This window comes from Ranitomeya variabilis, chromosome 2 (assembly GCF_051348905.1).
Source record: "Ranitomeya variabilis isolate aRanVar5 chromosome 2, aRanVar5.hap1, whole genome shotgun sequence".
NCBI lineage: Eukaryota > Metazoa > Chordata > Amphibia > Anura > Dendrobatidae > Ranitomeya > Ranitomeya variabilis.
In genome coordinates, this window is record NC_135233.1 from 549,928,175 (window position 1) to 549,952,686 (window position 24,512).

The following is a 24,512-nucleotide window of genomic DNA, read 5'->3' on the forward strand; positions in this document are numbered from 1 at the left end:
AGCCTAAGCAGATCAGCAAATGCGTTCCACTATCTAGTAATTGTTCTTCGTGATGTCTCAGCCTTTCTGTATGCACATGAAGGAAAATAAGGATCAGTCAAGGGTCTATGAGATAAAATCGCAGTGAATGAAATGAAATTGCGTGTTGTAACCTGACCCTGCACTGACCCGAGCGCTGGGCATACAGCTAAATACCCTGCTGGCAGGAGGTAAGATCCAGGGCTCCATCACAGCCCATCAGAGCAGTCTCGCAGCATCTCCATCAGCCCGGGGGCCTCTCCACTTGTGCACTGACAATAAACAACATCCTGTCACCAGCAATCTGTCATCACGCTGATCCGTCTATAACCTTTAGGAAACCTTGGTGATTGCTGGCATGCAGAGTCTGGAGACAGCCTTTCTCATGATTCTCATGACACGCCGTCCGTCAGGGTATTTGCATGTTCATAATTCAGGACAGGAGGTGAATCTCCAGGTTGAGTCATGCCCATGTACCCAGTGCCACTCACACTGACCTACATAGACTCGTCTCTGAGCTGATGTAGTGTTTCACAAGCAAGCAGGTACCAATAAGAAATCCTGGTATTAGCAAACCGGTTGCATTTATCGGAGCTTGTTACTGTAATGGTGACAGTACACGGAAAGGGTAACTTTCACCATTATTTACTTTGGGCTCTTATTCATTTCCTTAAAAGTTTAGTGGTCCTCTTTTCATTTCAATGCAGCATTTAATCTTCCCTGTATATGTATAGAATTGTAGGTTTTCCTTTTACTACAAATTACATTAATAAAGTGCCATTAAAAATATTGTGCCATTTCTTATATGGTTCCTTCAGGCCTTTCAGCAGCATTAAAGCGTCTCCAAAGCCAGAATGCCATCCTGCTCGCGATAGTCTGCGCTTGTCTTTCCACCCATGAGGAGCTCATTAGGGCACAATCTGCTGCCAGACAGGAATAATGCACTGCACTACATCAGTAGCACAGTGTACCATGTAACCAATCAAAGGATTCTACGCCCAAGGCTCCTTGTGGGACTTTTACATTTGTTTTCCAAGACTTAAAAATACAGATCACCAGACCTCTGCAGCTTTTTCATAGTTGTTCTCCAACCTGTTTCTGGCAGCAGCTGGGAGTTCCTGTCTCTCAAGCTGTGTACTTATTAAAAGTCTTTTTTAGTGATTTGTTGGGGTCAAGGTCCTAAGTCTGGAGGCCATTAAAAAGCCTAAAGAATATTTTTTTAAAAATTCAGTTACCCTGAGATTGGGTCCAGCAATCGGTACCCTCTCCAATCGGCTGAAATCTACTTCGGCAGTAGCCAGATAGAAGTAAAGTATGGGGCGAAACAATGCAGCCATGCTCTTTCATGGTAAATAAAGTGTAGTCATCGGCAGCTTCCCCACAATGTACATGGCTGTTGTTCTGCCAGAGCCCCAAAATGAGCCGGAGTCTTACTTTCATGTCCTACCTATAAGATAGGTGATCAATTAGAGATCTGTTGGACCTCCACCGATATCTTATCGATGGCCTTTCTTATGGATATGACACCATTTGTTTAATCCTGGACAACCTCTTTAAGTGTCGTAGGAAAAAAAAGATGAAGTATAAAGAAAAACCTCCAAATGAAAAAAAACATGACAAATGGCTATTTTAATAGTTGTGGGTAAAAAAAAAAAACTAAATTAGTATTGTTGCATCCGTAACTACCCATATTGGAGGATTAGCACATTATTTATTATGAATGTTATATTAAAAGATGCAACTATTTTTGGTTTTTCTTTGTTCTGCCAACCAAAATAAGCCCCTTTAAGTAAAAAGTCATCAAAGAGTCATGTACTCCCATATGGTACCACTGTAGACTGGTAGCCCTCGCACAAATCCATCAGTGGCTACCCCACTGTTTGCTTGGCGACCCAAAGGTGAATCTTCACTACAAATCTATGAGAGCTTCATTCTGGCCTCATTCGGACTCTTAGAGACTTGTATTGAGATACTGTGATGCAACTTCTGGCCAGTCAGAAGCTACTGTCACAAGATGGTGCCACGGGACCAGAGGGGCTCCAAAAAACGGGGAAGACACCAGAACATGAGTTTAAGACAGAGGCCTTAAGTTGAAAGCACCACTCCAGAAACAAAAACGCTGGAGTGGTGCTTTAACACAAAACTACCAAAAAACATCCTGTCCTGCAAAGCAAAAATAAACGCTCTCATGGCTACATTGACAGAAAGATGATTATTTCTCTTGTAATGCAAGAATAAAAAAAGATGAGTATCACAGCGTTCCCTAATATTGGCGTTCTCATTGCACCTTTTTTGGAAATTTAGTAGCTGATCCCAATCCCTGAATGACAGTCCTCTGCCACTTACCCCTCTCCACCATATGTTTTATAATGGCCACTATACCTGGCAGGAGGCATCTGTGCATCCTCCCACCCTATATTTACCCATGAAATGGCAGATGTTACATCCCTCCAAAGAGCTCGTTCACACTGCTCCAGAGTCCCGCGGCGCCGTGCTTGGCATTGTGATCTTGTGTAACTTAAACCCATAAATCTGGAGAGATGTCCCCATCCTTCTAGCCATACGGTATAAGCTGGATACAGTGGAGACTGCCCCTCCTTTTGGGGAACACACTAGTCACTCCCTGTTATCAGCCATGTGTTATTTTGGCACAACGGATAGCGATGCGTCTTAAGACCCTGCAGTTACATCGTACTGATCACATCTGCAGTGGTAACAGTCTCAGAAACAAACCAATATAGAAACCACTTGATATTCGTCTCGTAATGAAACACAATCCTCTATTTATTTCCATTTCCGTATATTTCAGGCTTCAGAAATATTATTTGTCCAGTGTGCGTTTATTTTATTTTTTTGCTTCAGTTGTTTTCCTTCATCTGAGATGGTATTAAGTATGCGCCAGTAGCATTCAGCCACCGCAATAAAAATGTTATTTTCAAGCGTGGATCAAGGGCAAGTACAACCCATGGATATTATGGAGGGCAGTGCAGTGTTGCATTGCAGGGAGAACGGTCTCATTATCATTCATTGCATTTTGCGAAGCTTGCCTGAAATTACACCACATCAGCAGAGGTGAAAGCAGATGAGCCGCACAAGAGAGCCTGAAGTTTAGAAGCCTGTCTTCTGCTGCTTGTCCGCTTTAGCCAAAACATTTTCAAGGTCTTAATATTAAATAGAACAGGGCAGTTTTTGCAGCCAGCGCCAGTATTTCACGAGTCCAGAATCCATGGAAAATAGCCTCAAGTAATCTGGAGTCCAGTAATGGAAAATCATCAGGTTCTGATTGTGATAATACAATTTGCAAAAAAAGATATTAGCAAAACCAAAAATTCATATGGAGCTGGCACTTTTATCCACATATAACCTCAAATCTGGAGATAATAATCCACAGACTAAAAAGAGTTCCAGTTGGTATAAAATACAACTTTTATTAATATTAATTAAAAGATCATACTACAATAAAAGAATGTCTCACCATGAGACGCCAGTCCAATTATAATGAATGCACAAATGCAAAGTACTAATACAACTCTGGAACATACATCCTATCCCACAACAGTCTATAGCAGCATATATGGTCCTAATAACACCCCGAATACAAAAATAAAGTAAGTGAAACTTCTAGTGAAGGGTGATAGACAAATAATGGACCAGACTTGCAAAATCTGTATATGGGTGTATTATCTGAGAGTAAATGTGTCATCTCGTCACCCCAACGCGTGTTTCACCGCTGGCTTCTTCCGGGCGCCAGTCACGGCTGGCACTCTTGGCAGGCAGGCGGGCACTATTTGCAGGCAGGCATGTACTAGTAGGGAACAGATATGAACCAGTTGAGACTGGAGGGACAGGAACTGTTAGGAGCCAGTACAGACTAACGGGACAGGAACTGCAGAGCCGCAGGATGCGGAGCAGAGGCGCAGGATTGGATGATGTGGTTTTTTTTGTGCAAAAACTGTGTATATTATGTATAGGCTGTGTATATTACTGTAGCAAAGAGCAGAGCCGCAGCCTGTGTATATTACTGTAGCAAAGAGCAGGCTGTGTATATTACTGTAGCAAAGAGCAGAGCCGCAGGATGTGGAGCAAAGAGCAGGAGGAGTGAACACACAGCGGGACAGGAAAGGCAACAGACAGGGATACAAACGGACACAGGTATAGGAGTTAGTTCAGACAGGGTCAGGTACGTGATAAGATACCAGAACAAGGATTCAGACCAGGGTATGGTGCCCACTGGGAAGGCAGAAACGACAGGTACAGGCCAGGGTACGAAGCCCCTTGGGTGGCAGAAATGAGAGACCTGGCACCTCAGTAGAAAGATACTAACTTAGAAAGTATGTTGCTCAGGCATCCCCCTAGGGATGGGAATGCCTTAAGTACCAGATGCCTCTTGGCAATTGGCAGGGGACACCTTAGGAAGGTGCACACAGCCTCTATAAGAAACAGGAAGTGCCTGGACCGCTGACCTAAGCATACAGCCAGGAAGTAGGCAGCAAGCAAGGACATGAGGCCCAGGGCATGGAGCCGGCAGAGGACAGAACTCACAGCATGGCCCGGAGTGGTGAGTAAGAGGGGAGATGGGAAGCCATGCAGTGAAGCCGGCAGGGATGTTACATTTAGTCTAATGTGTATGGAGGCCTTGGGTCATTCTGATTGGTCTGATCAGTCTGAAGATTCGCTGGCAAGGCAGTGTGAGGAGCAGGCAGTCGAATGCAGGTGTGAGGAGCTGGAGGTGATCTGGGAACCATGTGTGACATGAATAAGGGCACTATGGAAACCAGTGTTTTTCTCTCACCTCTTCTATGAAAACTAGAAGTAGGGCATAGTGGTTGGTATACTGATGGAGAGACATCAAATTTCGTACATGAAAAATGTGAAGCAGTTAGTTGATTGCTTCATCTTTCACTGTCTCTAAAAAAATTAAAAAAATAATCCTAGTATCTGGTCATTGTAGACACAGTTGTGGCGTTTTTTTAAAAATAATAATCATATACCGTATAATATTATTTATATATGTTACTATTTAAACGTTATATATTAAAAAAACGTTCCCCCTTTTTTCTCTTGTGATTGATTGCTATTACCATGTGCTGCAATAGCAATATATACTACTAATCAATGACAACCAGCACCAGGCTCCTCTTCACTGGAGTGGTGTCATGGTGGACATCAGAACCCTGCGGTCATGTTGTGGGGAGGCCATGGACACCCAGAATGAACACCTGGGCAGGATCAATTGCTACTCTCTGTGATTAAGAATATAATTTAAGGGGATAACTGCAGCGATCAGTGCATGTTCCGGTTGCTGCTGTTAGAGACAGATGCTGGCAGTGTATTACAGTTGGCATCTGCCTTGTGTGGAGCGGGCTCTGCTCTTGGGCCTGCCGCATGCACCCACAGAATGATGTATTAGTATGTCACAGGGCAGGAAAGTTGAAGTGTATAATGAAATTCAAAATTGGATGATGGTTTTTTTTTTGTGCAAAAACTGTGTATATTGTGTATAATCTGTGTATATTACTGTAGCTCTACACAATTTCCAAGTAAAAAAAAAAGGTTTTAAAATATATTTCTTGACTCGCATACATCTCATTTAAGTGCAATTACTCCTGAGTCTTCAAGTTTTTAATTATAAAGCTTTGAATTCGCCTCCAGCTTTACTCTGAATGTGACCTCCTTATCCAAATGTATTTATTAACAATATTTCCTGCAGTTAATTAGCTATAATATGAACTAAAGGAAAAGCAGCCAAGCATATGAGCAAAATGGAATTTATGAAGTACCTAAAGAAAAGCGATTAAAAGAATACTTCTAATAATATTTATGGGGAAGTGACCTGCTGTTCACATGTTCAGGCTATTGAACGTCTTTAAAACACTTCAGGCTTTCAAAGATGCCAAGTGGTTAATAGAAATAACCAGTCCATTTTCCTGGACCTGGTCATCTTCAGTACTTTGCTGTAGAGGTCACTTGGAAAGCTAAGAAGATGCCAGGCATTTATTTCAGCATTTTGTCAGTGTCTTTTTTTATTATTATTTATATAAAGTATTCAAAAAAATGTCCGTAAAAATGACAAAAAGGCTTCCAAAAATGTGTACAGAAGTGTTGTCTTTTAATCCCCTCTGTGGTAATAATGAGACTGCTGAAAACTCCATTGTACAGAACAGGCAGTATGAGACTTGTAGAGGTCTAGTAGTCAGTGTGAAAATTCCATGATTTCTGGGGGGGGCTTTGTGGGGGGGGGTTATACAACCCCAATTTCAAAAGCAGTTAGGACGTGATAATGTAAAGAAAATAAGGATTCAATGATTTTTTTTTTTTTAAATCGCTTAGATCCTTATGTATTCACAACAGAACATAGAGCACAGATCAGAAGGTAAAAGTTAGGCCATGTGCACACGTTCAGGATTTTTCGCGTTTTTGCGCTATAAAAACGTGATAAAAACGCGAAAAAAAGCTAACATATGCCTCCTATCATTTACAGGGTATTCCGCCTTTTTTGTGCAAATGTTGCATTTTTTTTCCGCGAAAAAATCGCATCGCGGAAAAAAAAGCAACATTTTCATTAAAAATGCGGAATTGCGGGGATTCCGCACACCTAGGAGTGCATTGATCTGCTTACTTCCCGCACAGGGCTGTGCACACCATGCGGGAAGTAAGCCGATTATGTGCGGTTGGTACCCAGGGTGGAGGAGAGGAGACTCTCCTCCACGGACTGGGCACCATATAATTGGTAAAAAAAAAAAAAGAATTAAAATAAAAAATAGTGATATACTCACCCTCTGATGGCCCCCGAAGTGTTCCCGCCTCTCCGGTGCATGCTTTCTCTTCCGTTCCTATAGATGGTGTGGTTCAGGACCTGTGATGACGTCGCTGTCTTGTGATTGGTCGCGTGACCGCTCATGTGACTCACGCGACCAATCACAAGCCGCGACGTCATCGAAGGTCCTGAACCACACCGGCATCTATAGGAACGGACGCCGCTGAGATCGGCTGTCTGCAGAGGGTGAGTATAACCATTTTTTTATTTTTTTTATTATTTTTAAACATTCTATCTTTTACTATAGATGCTGCATAAGCAGCATCTATAGTAACAAGTTGGTCACACTTGTCAAACAGTATGTTTGACAAGTGTGACCAACTTGTCAGTCAGTTTTCCAAGCGATGCTACAGATCGCTTGGAAGACTTTAGCATTCTGCAAGCTAATTACGCTTGCAGAATGCTAAAAAAAACGCGAAAAAAACGCAAAAAAAAAAAAAAAAATGCGGATTTCTTGCAGAAAATTTCCGGTTTTCTTCAGGAAATTTCTGCAAGAAATCCGGACGTGTGCACATACCCTTAGACATTTCTCCATTTCATTAAAAAAAAAAAAAAAAATAACTCATTTACAAATTGATTTCAGAAACGCATCTCGAATAAGTTGGGACAAGGTTAAAGTGTACCCATTTTAATTTTTAATCCATCAATCAACGTGAAAATAAGCAACTTTTTAATATATCTCGTTAGTGAAATCTGCTTCTTTCTCCGACAGAATTGATCAGTCATTATCAAAATTCTCAATCCGTTGGTAAAATCTGTTTTCAGTGAAGACAGACTTTCCCATTACTAAGATGGTAGCTGGTACTGATTCTATGTAGATATGAGAGGGAGGAGCTCTGCCTCTAGCTCCTCCCCCTCCTATCTACATAGAATTGTATCAGCAACGGTCACCTCCCGTCTCCATAATATAACACTGTCTTCACTGAATATAGATTTTACCTATGGATGGAGAGTTTTGGTAATGACTAATCAATTATGTTGGAGAAAGAAGCAGATTTCACTAATAAGATTTATTACAAAGTTGCTCATTTTCACGTGTACTATTGATTATGACCTAAAAATTAAAACAAAGGTTACACTTTAAAAAATAGTTGGAAAAGTCAATAGTACTAATGAAAAGCAGCTATATAAAAAATAGCATGTTTAGAGCGGCAGAGTCTCTCTGAGGCAAAGATGGTCCGAGATCAACAATCTGTGAAAAACTTTGTCTAAAATCATGGAATAATATCCGAAAACGATTCCTTAACATACAATTGAAGATTTTGAATATCCCACAAACCCCATTTCATAAGATCAAAATATTCAGAGATTCTGGTCCATCTCCACAAGGGACAAGACCAATGGAGCAGCGATAATCCCATGTTTGGACAAGAACGGGACAGCATTCCTCTCCCAAAGCTCCAGCAATTGTCTCCTCGCTCCCCAGACGTTTACAGATGGCTGCTACCCAATGGTGGACACGGCACAGGCACAATTTTTTTTTTTTTAGATGTGTGGCTGCCATCAATTTCTAAATTAGACATTCTTCTTTCGCATTCGAAAAAGTTAACAAACGTCCAATCTCTGATCTGTGTCCTTTGTTTTTACAGCTGTGAGTGATTTCCCAACCATTTCATTCTTGTTTTCTGTACGTTTTACCATTGGGGTTGTATATAAATGGATGATGGTGATGGATATCTGATCCATGTATTTGCATTGTGTCATTACAGTGTGAAAAGGCCTGTAGGAATGAGCAGCATACTTGGGAAACTAGGCTCTAAAAAACAGAAGATAAGCACATTGGAGAAATCTAAGCTGGATTGGGAATCGTTTAAAGAGCAAGAAGGGATTGAAGATGAACTGGCTCATCATAACAAGGGCAAAGATGGGTAAGGGTATTTTCTAACAAATGTTTTCAGTAACTGGCCATGTACATTATGCTGAACCTTGCTTAAAGTGCATGGATCCACATTTTTAAGCAATTAAGTGTGCATAGGTATAACGCTACGCTTCTAATCCCACCATCAGGTAGATGTTGGCGTGCTGATTTTCATATCTATGTTGCTCGTGAATTTGGACGACTGGTCTGAAATCTTCACATTCACTTGGTTACAAATTATGCTTTGCCCAAAATTCAGTGCAATAAGAGCATTTACCAAAACTGACTCCATATTGTTAATGTTGAACGTCATTTTTCATGGTTGGTTAGTATTCTATTAGTGATATTAATGTTTCTTCAATCTCTTACATTTTTGTATTAGTACAGAATTCCTTTATAGAAGACCTGTTAATCTTCCTGACATGTCTGTTTCAGTAAATACTTGGGTTCCCCCCAATATAACAATTTTGGAGCATATTTTGTTAGACCTTTGTGCTGTCCCTCTGTTATTCCCCTGCAAAATTTATGAACAAATTGACAGTGACACTGGGAGCAATGATTGGACAATGACATACTATTTTTGGACACACCCTCCATTGGTACCACCCAGTTGTCGATTTATATATACATTTTTAGGAATAGTAATAGAGGAGCAGCACAGTGCATGAAATCTAAGAAAGAATTCTCCAGAAGTGATATTTCATCAGTTTAGTAAATTATTGTATTGGTATTGTAGATGGGTCCTCTGTTGGGAAAAAGTGTCAGAACACCATCCGTTAACTCTTGTCTGTTTCCCCCAATACTCAAATTAAGCCATTCTGAAATTCATATTGGGGACTTGACACATATAAAATCACACTTGTGCTACAGGATTTACTCACAGTGGGGAAAATAAGTATTTGATACACTGCCAATTTTGCAAGTTTTCCCTCCTACAAAGAACGGAGAGGTCTATAATTTGTATCCTAGGTACACTTCAATTGTGAGAGACAGAATCTAAAAATAAAAACCAGAAAATCACATTGTATGATTTTTTTTTTTTTTTACATAATTACATTGCATTTTATTGCATGAAATAAGTACCGTATATACTCGAGTATAAGCCGACCCGAGTGTAAGCCGACCCCCCTAATTTTGCAACAAAAAACTGGAGCATAAGCCTAGGGTGGAAAATGCAGCAGCTACCGGTAAATGTCAAAAATAAAAATAGATACCAATAAAAGTAAAATTGAGACATCAGTAGGTTAAGTGTTTTTGAATATCCATATTGAATCCATATTGAATCAGGAGCCCCATATAATGCTCCATACAGTTCATTATGGCCCCATAAGATGCTCCATATACAAATATGCCCCATATACAAATATGCCCCATATAATGTTCCATGCAGTTCTTTATGGCCCCATAACATGACCCATATAATGCTCCATGCAGTTCATTATGGCCCCATAGATGCTCCATATAATGCTCCAAGCAGTTCTTTATGGCCCCATAGATGCCCCATATAATGCTCCATGCAGTTCATTATGGCCCCATAAAATGCCCCATATAATGCTCCATGCAGTTATGGCCCCATATAATGCTCCATGCAGTTATGGCCCCATAGATGCCCCATATAATGCTCCATGCAGTTATGGCCCCATAGATGCCCCATATAATGCTCCATGCAGTTATGGCCCCATAGATGCCCCATATAATGCTCCATGCAGTTATGGCCCCATAGATGCCCCATATAATGTTCCAAGCAGTTCTTTATGGCCCCATAGATGCCCCATATAATGCTCCATGCAGTTATGGCCCCATAGACGCCCCATATAATGCTCCATGCAGTTATGGCCCCATAGATGCCCCATATAATGCTCCATGCAGTTATGGCCCCATATAATGCCCCATATAATGCTCCATGCAATTATGGCCCCATAAATGCCCCATATAATGCTCCATGCAGTTATGGCCCCATATAATGCTCCATGCAGTTATGGCCCCATAGATGCCCCATATAATGCTCCATGCAGTTATGGCCCCATATAATGCTCCATGCAGTTATGGCCCCATAGAGGCTCCATATAACATTGTGCCACATGTAATGTAATGCTGCTGCTGCACTAAAAAAAAAATAAAAAAAAATGACATACTCACCTCTCATCGCTGCTCCTCAGCGTCCCGTCTCTCCGCACCGACTGTTCAGGGCAGAGGGCGGCGCGCACACTAATACGTCATCGCGCACACTAATACGTCATCGCGCCCTCTGACCTGCACAGTCACTGCAAGAGGACGGGAAGACGGAGCTTCGGTGGAACGAGGGAAGGTAAATATACTCACCTGCTCCCGGCGCGGTCCCTGCATGTCCCAAGGTGTACGGCGCGGCCGCTTCTTCCTGTAGTGAGCGGTCACATGGTACCGCTCATTACAGTAATGAATATGCAGCTCCACCCCTATGGGCGTGTACCAGTAACCGGTACCGTGACCGCTGAAGAGGGGAAGAACTTGAAGCTGCCGCGCCGAACACCGTGGGACTTGAAGGGACCGCGTCAGGAGCGCCGGGAGTAGATGAGTATTTGACAGGCGTCGCTCCCCCTCACCCGCCGACCCGAAAATCCCGGCTTATACTCGAGTATATACGGTATTTGATCACCAACCAGCAAGAATTCTGTCCCTCAGAGGCCTGTTAGTTTTTCTTTAAGAAGCCCTCCTACTCTGCACTCATTACCTGTCTGAATTACACCTGTTTGAACTCGATACCTGTACAAAAGACATCTGTCCACACTCTCAATCATTCACACTCCAACCTCTCCACCATGGCCAAGACCAAAGAGCTGTCTAAGAGCACAAGGGACAAAATTGTAGGCCTGCAGAAGACTGGAATGGGCTACAGGACAATAAGCAAGCAGTTTGTGAGAAGGCAACAATTGGCACAATTATTAGAAAATGGAAGAAACACAAGACGACTGTTAATCTTCCTCTGGGGCTCCATGCAAGATCTCGCCTTGTGGGGTAAGGATGATTCTGAGAAAGGTCAGGTATCGGCCCAGAACTTCACGGGAGGACCTGGTCTATAACCTGAAGAGAGCTGGGACCACAGTATCGAATATTACCATTAGTAACACACTACGCTGTCATGGATTAATATCCTGCAGGGCACATAAGGTCCCCCTGCTCACTACAGCATATGTCCAGGCCCTTTTAAAGTTTGCCAATGACCATCTGGATGATCCAGAGGAAGCAAGGGAGAAGGTCATGTGCTCAGATGAGACCAAAATAAAACTTTTTGGTATCATCTCCAATCGCCGTGTTTGGAGGAAGAAGGATGAGTACAGTGCCAGAAACACTGTACCAACTGTGAAGCATGGTAGGGGGAACTTCATACGTTGGGGTTACTTTTCTGCAAAGGGGACAGGACGACTGCACTGTATTGAAGGGAGGATGGATGGTGTCATGTATCACAAGATCTGCCCTGTGTCCTTCTGCTCTGTCTCCACCTCCCCCCTCACACACAGTCCGGTAAGAAGCTGCATTCACAGCCTGCAGAGAGGGAGCTGTCACCTGGAGAAAGAGCAGGGCAGCTGACAGGACAGTGACTAAGGTGGGGGAAGGGGGATGACAAGAATGTTAGTCACAAAACAGGAGAGAAGTAGCGTGCACACAACAGGGATCACATACCCTTCCCCCATATATCTCTTTGATCTCCCATAGGCTAGCACACTGCTCTCCTGAAATACTCAGTGCTGCAGTCACCCTGTTCCTTCCCCCATATATCTCCCTCTGTGACCCTGGAGGTGACCGTCTCTCCCCATGTGTGCTCTCCATCCCCCTGTGCCTGTTCGCTCTCGCTTTTATGCACTCCTCTCCCCCTGCATGTCTTTCCCCATTGCACACACAGCTCAGTGCTTGCGATAACAGGAGCTGCGGGGGTCATGCTGTCACATGTCAGCGTGACCCCCACAGCTGTGACTGTCACCTGAGGTAACGCTATCGCCGGTACTGTCGGTCACAGCGCTGCGGGATCATGCTGGCAGATGTCAGTGTGATTCCGCAGCTGACTGTGACCTGCAGCGGTGACCTGCGGTAAAAAAAAGCAGGCGCGGACCGATAAGACTACTGCTCCCATTGGGCTATGTCTGATGGGAGAGTAGTATCATCTGCCGCTACCTGTGCTCACAGGTTAAAAAAAAAAAAAGTTACATTATACACATTCACCTAAAAAAAAAATAAAACATACTCATGGCGGCGCAGTGATCCTCCACCTCCTGTCAGTCTATCGCCGGCTGTCTTTGAGAGCAGTCATATCACTGATGTGACTGCTCTCAAAGTGATCAGGATCATCGTGGGACATTATGGATCATCTTCTCGGCGGGCAGGTGAGGAATATTTGTGGTTTATTTTATTTTTGTTGCAGGAGACGAGGGATTCGGGGATCATGCGTTCGGTAAGTATGGTTTAATTAAGATTAAGAAAGGACTTTATTCTGACTGTGTCTTTATTTACAATACAACTATAGGATTAGTAATGGATAGGTGTCTTATAGATGCCTCTCCATTACTAAGCTGTGGGTTTCATGTCAATTGACAATAGAAAGGTGACCTCAACCCCACAAATATGAAACTAACTTGCCACCGCTACAGGGCAAGTGGGAAGAGCCGGGCAAAGTGCCAGAAAAGACACATCCAATAGATGTGCCATTTCTGGGGCGTCTGAGAGCTGATGGTTTCTTAGCCTGGGGGGCAATATCCATGGCCCCTTCCTAGGCTATTAATATCCCGCAGCTGTTTGCGTAACATTTGCTGGTTATTATAGGGGGACCCCACGTAATTTTTTTTGTTTGGGGTCCCCCATTTTAATAGCCAGTAAAGGCTAAGTATACAGTTGTGAGCGTGTGTGTCAGCGTGTGAGCGTCAGCGTGCGCACTTCCCCATAGACCAGCACACTGCTCTCCTGAAATACTCTGCTCCCTTCACTGTATATCACTCTGTGACCCCCCCCATAGACCAGCACACTGCCATACGGATCACGCATAATGCTGCCATATCTATTTATCACATAATACTCCCATAAAGATCACACATTATACCGCCATATATGTTTATTACATAATACTGCCATATAGATCACACATGATGCCGCCATATATATTTTTTACATAGTACTGTCATATAGACTACACTTGATGTGGACAAGTATTATGTGTGATCTGTATTATGGCATTATGTGTGATCTATATGACGGTATTATATGTGATCTGTATGGTGAGAACTATATGATGTTTATAGCCTAGGAAGGGGTTAATACCCATGGATCTTCCCAGGCTATGAATATCAGCCCGCAGCTGTATATTTAGCCTTCACTGGCTATTAAAATAGGGGGACCCCAAAAAAACATGGGGTCCCCCTATAATTAATAACCAGAAAAGGCTATTCAGACAGCTGCGGGCTGATGTTAATAGCCTAAGAAGGGGACATGGATATTGCACCCACCCCCTTCCCCGGCTACAAACACCAGCTCAAAGCCAGCCCTGAAATGGCGCATCTCTAAGATGCGCCAATTCCGGCACTTAGCCACTCTCTTCCCTCTACCCTGTAGAGGAGTCATATGGGTAATATTTGTGGGGTTAATGTCACCTTTGCATTGTAAGGTGACATTAAGCCGGCTTAGTAATGGAGAGGCGTCAATAAGATACCCATCCATTACTAATCCTATAGTTGTTAAGGGGTTAAATAAACACACAGCCAGAATAAAGTATTTTAATGAAATAAAACACTACACAGTTTCTCATCTTTATTAGTCAGCTAATCCATGCAACACCCTCAATCTCCTGAAAAAAATTAAAATAAATAAACCAGCAGTATACTCCCTGTTCCTGCACACACATACAGGCAGATACACACGGACACCCGCACACAGACATGCACATATTCACAGCAGTTACTGCCCCAATTTTCCAGCTAACAGTAAAGCTGGTAAGTCTCACTATAGCTGCTTGAGGTCTAAAACGGAAAATACTCCCTCTAGTGGTAAATATATATATTTGTAAGAAAATATATAATATTTTTCATATAGAAATGTTTGCAAACAGTGCAAACATTGCATTAATACATTTTATTTACTATTTTAAGCTTAATTTCACAAAAAAACAAAGTACAAGAAAACTGATGGCACCTTCCCTTTAATTTATCTACTATATAATTGTCTAAGGGGTACTTCTGTCTGTCTGTCCCGGAAATCCCGCGTCGCTGATTGGCACAGTCCGGCCGAGAATTAGTCCCTCCCTACTTCCGTCCAGTCAGTGCCCGATGCCCGCTCCATACTCCCCTCCAGTCAGCGCTGACACAGGGTTAATGGCAGCGTTAACGGAACGCGTTATGCCGCGGGTAACGCACTACGTTAACGCTGCTATTAACCCTGTGTGACCAACTTATTATTGATGCTGCCTATGCAGCATGAATAGTAAAAAGATGTAATGTTAAAAATAATAAAAAAAAACAAAAAACCTGCTATTCTCACCTTCCGTCGTCCGCCGATGCGCGCGCGGCTGCCGCCAGCTTCCGTTCCCAGAGATGCATTGTGAAATTACCCAGAAGACTTAGCGGTCTTGTGAGACCGCTAAGTCATCTGGGTAATTTCGCAATGCATCTCTGGGAACGGAATCTGGCGGCAGCAGCGCACGCATCGTGACAGCTTCGCTGGACGCTGCCGGGTGAGTATACAGGTCCTTCTCAAAAAATTAGCATATAGTGTTAAATTTCATTATTTACCATAATGTAATGATTACAATTAAACTTTCATATATTATAGATTCATTATCCACCAACTGAAATTTGTCAGGTCTTTTATTGTTTTAATACTGATGATTTTGGCATACAACTCCTGATAACCCAAAAAACCTGTCTCAATAAATTAGCATATTTCACCCGTCCAATCAAATAAAAGTGTTTTTTAATAACAAACAAAAAAACCATCAAATAATAATGTTCAGTTATGCACTCAATACTTGGTCGGGAATCCTTTGGCAGAAATGACTGCTTCAATGCGGCGTGGCATGGAGGCAATCAGCCTGTGACACTGCTGAGATGTTATGGAGGCCCAGGATGCTTCAATAGCGGCCTTAAGCTCATCCAGAGTGTTGGGTCTTGCGTCTCTCAACTTTCTCTTCACAATATCCCACAGATTCTCTATGGGGTTCAGGTCAGGAGAGTTGGCAGGCCAATTGAGCACAGTAATACCATGGTCAGTAAACCATTTACCAGTGGTTTTGGCACTGTGAGCAGGTGCCAGGTCGTGCTGAAAAATGAAATCTTCATCTCCATAAAGCATTTCAGCCGATGGAAGCATGAAGTGCTCCAAAATCTCCTGATAGCTAGCTGCATTGACCCTGCCCTTGATGAAACACAGTGGACCAACACCAGCAGCTGACATGGCACCCCACACCATCACTGACTGTGGGTACTTGACACTGGACTTCAGGCATTTTGGCATTTCCTTCTCCCCAGTCTTCCTCCAGACTCTGGCACCTTGATTTCCGAATGACATGCAAAATTTGCTTTCATCAGAAAAAAGTACTTGGGACCACTTAGCAACAGTCCAGTGCTGCTTCTCTGTAGCCCAGGTCAAGCGCTTCTGCCGCTGTTTATGGTTCAAAAGTGGCTTTACCTGGGGAATGCGGCACCTGTAGCCCATTTCCTGCACACGCCTGTGCACGGTGGCTCTGGATGAGTCCACAATCTTCCTCAGGTTCCGGTCACCTCTTCTCGTTGTACAGCGTTTTCTGCCACATTGTTTCCTTCCAACAGACTTACCATTGAGGTGCCTTGATACAGCACTCTGGGAACAGCCTATTTGTTGAGAAATTTCTTTCTGGGTCTTACCCTCTTGCTTGAGGGTGTCAATGATGGCCTTCTTGACATCTGTCAGGTCGCTAGTCTTACCCATGATGGGGGTTTTGAGTAATGAACCAGGCAGGGAGTTTTTAAAAGCCTCAGGTATCTTTTGCATGTGTTTAGAGTTAATTAGTTGATTCAGAAGATTAGGGTAATAGGTGATTTAGAGAACCTTTTCTTGATATGCTAATTTATTGAGACAGGTTTTTTGGGTTATCAGGAGTTGTATGCCAAAATCATCAGTATTAAAACAATAAAAGACCTGACAAATTTCAGTTGGTGGATAATGAATCTATAATATATGAAAGTTTAATTGTAATCATTACATTATGGTAAATAATGAAATTTAACACTATATGCTAATTTTTTGAGAAGGACCTGTATAAGTATTTTTATTTAAATTATTTTTTTTAACAGGGATATGGTGCCCACACTGGTATATACTACGTGGGCAGTGTTATATACTGCGTGGCTGCTATATACTACGTGGCCTGTGATATACTGCGTGTGCTGTGTTATAGACTATTTGGCCTGTGTGATATACTGCATGGGCTGTGCTATATATTACGTGGGCTGTGTTATATACTGCGTGGCTGCTATATACTATGTGGGCAGTGTTATATACTACGTGGGCAGTGTTATATACTGCATGGGCTGTGTTATATATTACGTGGGCTGTGCTATATATTACGTGGGCTGTGTTATATACTGCGTGGCTGCTATATACTACGTGGGCTGTGTTATATACTACGTGGGCAGTGTTATATACTACGTGGGCAGTGTTATATACTGCGTGGGCTGTGCTATATATTACGTGGGCAGTGTTATATACTGCGTGGGCTGTTATATACTATGTGGGCAATGTTATATACTATATGGGCTGTTATATATTACTTGGGCTGTGTTATAGACTGCGTGTCTGCTATATACTACATGGCTCCTATATACTACGTGGCCTGTGCTATATACTACGTGGCTGCTATATACATACATAAATACATATGCTAGAATACCCGATGCGTTAGAAGCGGGACACCATCTAGTCTGTTATAAATGCCACTTTTTTTTTTGTTCTTGCTCTCTGTTCATAAAATATTAGCCACTCTCTCCTATACTTAATCTATTTTTTAAGCCAAGTGGGAGTGGTCCCCAAGAAGACTCCTGTAGAGAAGTGTTAAGGATAAAAGAATAGATTTGCATATAAGGAAGAAAGGCAATATCTTCTGAATGGACGTCTTGGGACAATATGAAAACCACTCCATATTCAGGAGAACAGCAGCATTTACACCAGATAAAAAAATGCATTTTTTGGGTTCACTCAAAATTGGAGGTATGTCTGTCCTGGAATGTGGGACTGGTTTCTACAGACAAAGTACAAGCCTAAAAATCTGTCAACTGGTGCCAAAGTTGGCCTAAAAGTAAGACAACCAAGGGGTGTTGTAACTTTAGACAAAATTTTCTAAAGACTAGCCAAATTTATCCAAGCTATTGCTATCTTTTTGGATCACACTAAGTTTACACTACCTGTATATGAGCGGATTAGTAAATCTGCCCCTTTTTCGAAGAAACTATAAAATGTACAGAGCGGTCAGATAGGCTCTTTGTCTCCTGGACCTCTGCGTGGATGAGCCTAGTGCCAACTCTTGTGTATGGCAGCCGAGGAAGACGGGTCCATGCAGACTGACAGCTCCCTGCTCACCTGTATCCCTTCAGCTGCTTATATAACTGTGTATAATGCAAAGGAAGCCCTCGGTGTAAGGCCACTTCATGACCAACATCTACTTTATTACTACTAAATCAGTGTAATCCTGGCTAAACAATGTATATAAACTATCACTATGCTCCTTACTTTTGCACCGAACGACTCTAGACTTGTGTAAAGGTGGACTAGGTGGATCAACTGTTGTGCTATTAAATGTCGTGCCCGATGGTATGGAAATACTGATCATCTGGAATGGGAATATAATGTCCCACGCCAAATTATCCGACTGCTGACGTGAGGTTCCAGCACCTATAAGAAGATGGTTTGAGCTCTGCAGATGAGAACTTGGGAGCCTTTGGGTGGCAGAAATGGCCATCTGGTATACCCCATGGACCTACCAGAAAGAAGGAAAGCACCTTGACGGTGTTTGGTTTTACTAGATTTTCACAATTTGACTACCTGATTTTCATATGTTTTAAATTCTGCAAGAACCAAGTACAATGTTGTGTTGACCCCAATAATAATCATGCAAAACGAGAGCTGCGTGCTAATGGCACAGAGGAGGCAGGTCCACCCCTGGCACTAGATGTGCAGCGTTAGCAGCTGGCACGGCGCCTCCATTGAGTACTGTGCCGCGTGCTGACCTGACTCGGCATGCTCTTGTCGTGGCTGGTTTCTTCTCGGCTGGAGGGAACGTTACAGCTGTATTCTTGGCATTAATTCCTCTTATGTAACCCTCCCGGACGCGACAAGGACTTCATATTTTCTGTTAATTATTCACGTAGCATTGTGAGAAAGGCCGTCCTGCACTGTGGGCTTGAAAGCAGCAGAAAATGTAAATTTTTCTTTTTCTGTGCAAAGTCTTAAAGCCTCGGAGAGCTTATTAGCTAAACTAAATATGGTGGCCGGATTCTAACGCATCGGGTATTCTAGAATATGTATGTATCTATATAGCAGCCACATAGTATATAGCACAGGCCACGTAGTATATAGGAGACATGTAGTATATAGCAGACAAATGGTACGTGGCCTGTGCTATATACTATGTGGCTGCTATATACATACATACATATTGTAGAATACCCGATGCGTTAATACAGGCCACGCAGTATATAACAGTGGCCACGCAGTATATCACAGCCCAAACAGTATATAACACAGCCCACATACTATATAACACAGCCCACGCAGTATATAGCAGCCACGCAGTATATAACACAGGCGATGTAGTATATAACACAGGCGACGTAGTATATAACACAGGCCACGTAATATATAGCACAGCCCACGCAGTACAAAACACACCCCACATAGTATCTAACACTGGCCACGTACTATATAGCAGCCACGCAGTATATAAAACAGCCCACGCAGTATATAGCAGCAACGCGGTATATAACACAGCCCACGTAGTATATAGCAGTGTGGGCACCATATCCCTGTTTAAAAAAATAAATAAAATAAAAAATAGTTATATACTCACCCACCGGGATCCAGCGAAGCTCTCGCGATGCGCGCGGCTGCCGCCATCTTCCGTTCCCAGGGTGCATTGCGAAATTACCCACATGACTTAGCGGTCTCGCGAGACCGCTAAGTCTTCTGGGTAATTTCGCAATGCATCTCTGGGAACGGAAGATGGCGGCAGCCGCGTGCGGCTCGGCGGACTACGGAGGGTGAGAATAGCAGGTTTTTTGTTTTATTATTTTTAACATTACATCTTTTTACTATTGATGCTGCATAGGCAGCATCAATAGTAAAAAGTTGGGGACACACAGGGTTAATAGCAGCGATAGCGGAGTGCGTTACCTGCGGCATAACGTGGTCCCTTACCGCTGGCATTAACCCTGTGTTAGCGGTGACTGGTGGGGAGTATGGAGCGGGCGCCGGACAGTGAGTGGACGGAAGTAGGGAGGGACTAATCGGACTGTGCCCGTCGCTGATTGGTCACGGCAGCCATGACAGGCAGCTGGAGAGACCAATCAGCGACGCGGGATTTCCGTTGCGGATAGAAAGACGGAAGTACCCCTTAGACAATTATATATATATATAGACTAGATGGTGGCCTGATTCTAACGCATCGGGTATTCTAGAATATGTATGTATGTATATATATAGCAGCCACATAGTATATAGCACAGGCCACGTATTATATAGGAGCCACATAGTAGATAGCAGACAAATAGTACATAGCCTGTGCTATATACTATGTGGCTGCTATATACATACATATTGTAGAATACCCGATGCGTTAATACAGGCCACGCAATATATAACAGTGGCCACACAGTATATAACACAGGCCAAACAGTGTATAACACAGCCCACGTACTATATAACACAGCCCACGTAGTATATAGCAGCCACGCAGTATATAACACAGGCGATGCAGTATATAGCAGCCACGCAGTATATAACACAGGCCACATAATATATAGCACAGCCTACGCAGTACAAAACACAGCCCACATAGTATCTAGAACTGGCAAAGTAGTATATAGCAGCCACGCGGTATAGAACACAGCCAACGTAGTATATATAGCAGTGTGGGCACCATATCCCTGTTTAAAAAAAATTATTAAAATAAAAAATAGTTCTATACTCACCCGCCGGGATCCATCGAAGCTCTGGAGATGCGCGCCGGCTGCCGCCATCTTCCGTTCCCAGGATGCATTGCGAAACCACTAAGTCTTCTGGGTAATTTCGCAATGGGTCTCTGGGAACGGAAGATGGCGGGAGCTGCGCGCGCCTCGGCGGACTACAGAGGGTGAGAATAGCAGGTTTTTTGTTTTTTTATTATTTTTAACATTACATCTTTTTTACTATTGATGCTGCATAGGCAGCATCAATAGTAAAAAGTTGGGGACACACAGGGTTAATAGCAGCGATAGCGGAGTGCGTTACCCGCGGCATAACGCGGTCCGTTACCGCTGGCATTAACCCTGTGTTAGTGGTGACCGGAGGGGAGTATGCGGGCGCCGGGCACTGACTGCAGGGGAGTAGGGAGGGACTAATCGGACTGTGATTGGTCGCGGCAGCCATGACAGGCAGCTGGCGAGACCAATCAGCGACGCGGGATTTCCGTTCCGGAAGTTGAGGACAGAAAGACGGAAGTACCCCTTAGACAATAGATGTGCAATCGTTTTAGAGACGTCGCTATCGTGCCATATTAAGTAGCGGTTCATTTGAAACCTCGCTGACATAGATTGCAGGCGAATGGGGCGGACAACCTAGTAAGTTGTTATATGGAAGTCCAACTGCACAGACACATGTAGTAATGAAATATTTTAGCTCTTACTCCTATTGCATTTAGACCCAGGACTTTAAGCTACATCTCAGCACACAAATAGTGTATGTGGGGTGTGAACAATTCTTACTTTTCATCCAAATAAGTCTATGGTGGTCCACATTATGAGAGGTTGTTTCCATGCCTTCGTTGGACCTCTCGGTAAGGTGTGTGAATGTTACATCTGTATATCTGCCAGACAAAGTGGAGATCGGATAAATTGAGTAACATAATATGGGGCCTTATATTAAATGTCACCAATTAAATACGTCTCTTGTCCTTCATGCTGCTGTGGGGGGACTTGGACATTCATTCTTAGCAATTCCCCCAAATTACAGCTGATTGCCTCGAGCAGCCACCAGAAACCCCAGTGATTGAGATCAGGGAGAGTCGCAGTTTATGCACTGTATACAAATCTGATTTTTGATGCATTTCTATCATCTAATGTCTTGTCTGTTCTTGTTTTTTTTTTTTTGTTCTAGATACATTGAAAGGAAAGCCTTCCTGGAACGAGTAGATTATCGGCAATTTGAGCTGGAGAGGGAAATCAGACTAAAAAATATGAAGCCATAACTTTCCCTTCTGCTCCATGGCCGTCACATTATCGTACTGTACAGGGGTCGCAGGGGAACAAATGTCATTATGTCGGGGCTGAAAATCTGTATATTTGGACTAGAATATGAACATTTTAAATTGGGTTGTTGTTTTTTTTTCTTTTTAAAGACATTTCTTGACTGATTTATTTTTTTTCTTGGGTCTCGGAGTAGTTTTGGTGGATTAATAAATGTCTTTGTAAATTAAGACGTGTTACTGTGTGGTGTGTGTTGGTGCTAGAGAATCTTGTATCCGCTTTGCTCCTGGACGCCGTCGATGTTTGACTATTACATCTATATTATTAATAGCCAATGGAAACTCTTATTAGGACCGGTCGCTTTCCATGAATATGTAATTTTTTTATATATCATTATATATCTAAATAATGTTGTCCTGAATCTGTCTTCATGTTCTTTTGTGGCTTTCCACCAGATCACTACAGTAACATAATGACCAGGTAAAAAAATACACGTTTATGGTGAGGGGTCTTCTGTAATAACTTTTAACATTTCAAAACTAACAGTTCGAGGGTTTTTTGTTTTTCTTAAACACCTATTGAAACAGTTTTATATTTTGCACTACAGAATTCCTTCTTCCTAACAATAACTAGCTTGAAATTAATGACGGCATGGCACAAGTTAAGGTTACGTAAAGTTCACACATTGAATATTTGGTCAGTATTTCACAATCAAACTCGTTCACCGCATTTCAGGAGATGGCAAAGGGATGGCAGCCCCTCTACCCTCAGATCTGAGATCCCGCGCGTCCCGATCATTGCTGTGGTGACACAATGTCGTCATGATGACATTCAAGTCACCAGAGCTAGGAAAGTTGCTTGATCATGCGCAGTGCATGATCAGCAACTTTCTCTTGTCACTGCAGAGCTGACAGTTTCCATAGCTCCTGCACCCCCAGACTGTACAAGCGACTAGCCTGCAAAAAATGATAGTCCCATAGTGGGACAAAGTTAAAAAAAAAAAAGTTTTTGCAAAATTGTAAAAATATTTAAAAAATTCAAATATTGTATCCGTAGAAAATATTTTTATGAAAAAGTATATAAACAATAAAAGTACACATTTGGTATTGCCGCGTCCGCAAACACCCGCCTTATGAAACTGTCCCACTAGTTCACCCCTTTAGTGAACACCATAAACAAGAAAGGCAAAAAGCAATGTTTTATCATACCGCTAAACAAAAAGTGGAATAAAACGTGATCAAAAAGACGAATATAAATAAACATGGTTCTGCTGAAAACGTCATCTTGTCCCGCTAAAACAAACCCACATACAGCTCCATCAGTGGAAAAATAAAAAAGTTATAGCTCTCAGAATACAGTGATGCAAAAATAATTATTTTCTCTATAAAATAGTTTTTGTGTAAAAGGAAAGCGGCAAAACATAAAAATAACCTATATAAAAGTGCTATCACTGTAATCACTCGGGTGATCTCCGAGTATTTGTTAGTGTTCGGAGATTTAGTTTTCATCGCCGCAACTGAATGATTTACAGCTACTAGCCAGCCTGAGTACATGTGGGGATTCCCTAGCAACCAGGCAACCCCCACATGTACTTAGCCTGGCTAATAGCTGTAAATCATTCAGCTGCCGCAATGAAAACTAGATCTCTGAACACTAACAAATACTAAGAGACCACTCGAGCATGCTCGGGAAAACCCCAGCAACGAGTATACTCACTCATCACTAAACAGCATTGTGTAATGAGTGTCAGCATAGTTATAAAATTCTGACCATCTCCCTCATTACAGTGAAATACATTTTACTCAAACATAGTGGAATTACAGAGAAAACTTGGAAGCGGGGACAATTGGATGGATCCTCTTCCCGACCAGCAGGCTTGATAGACAGTCGTCTCTGTAAGAAGGAAATGAGAATCGGAGAACAAGTAGTGAGAATGGCGTTGGTACAGGATCAAAGCGTGTTTGTAAAGACCATTTTATCTCTCCACTGTTCTATTTTGGTTTTAATCTTTGACAATACGGATCCATTTAGTACTCCGGCCAGGAGATGGCTGCACTCTCATCTTTGCTTTGCCTGCTTGTATAGCTTCCAGGATTAGCATATAACTTATTCATACAGACACAGATTAGATATTATAGAAACCTTCAAAAAGAACCTGAAGACTCACCTCTTCCGACAAGCCTACAGCCTGCAGTGATCCTCAACCTACTGAACTGCTGCACAACCTGCCCTACCCTCTCCTAATGTATCCTCACCCATCCCCTGCAGACTGTGAGCCCTCGCGGGCAGGGTCCTCCCTCCTTATGTACCTGTATGCCTTGTTTTTTGCTCATGTTTAATGTATTTGTCTATATTTGCCCCCTTTTCACATGTAAAGCTCCATGGAATAAAT

General features: G+C 42.6%; 1 protein-coding gene across 1 annotated transcript in view; it reads left to right on the top strand.

The window, feature by feature from the left end:
* The window catches only part of CFDP1 (craniofacial development protein 1), a 93,345-nt gene extending 70,995 nt beyond the window's left edge, over positions 1-22,350 (top strand). Inside the window, exons 6-7 of the mRNA XM_077288182.1 lie at positions 8,545-8,703; positions 22,032-22,350. Coding sequence (XP_077144297.1) covers positions 8,545-8,703; positions 22,032-22,122 — 250 coding nt within the window. The 3' untranslated portion in view covers positions 22,123-22,350. The remainder of the gene's footprint in view (positions 1-8,544; positions 8,704-22,031) is intronic.
* The last annotated feature ends 2,162 nt before the right edge of the window (positions 22,351-24,512 follow it).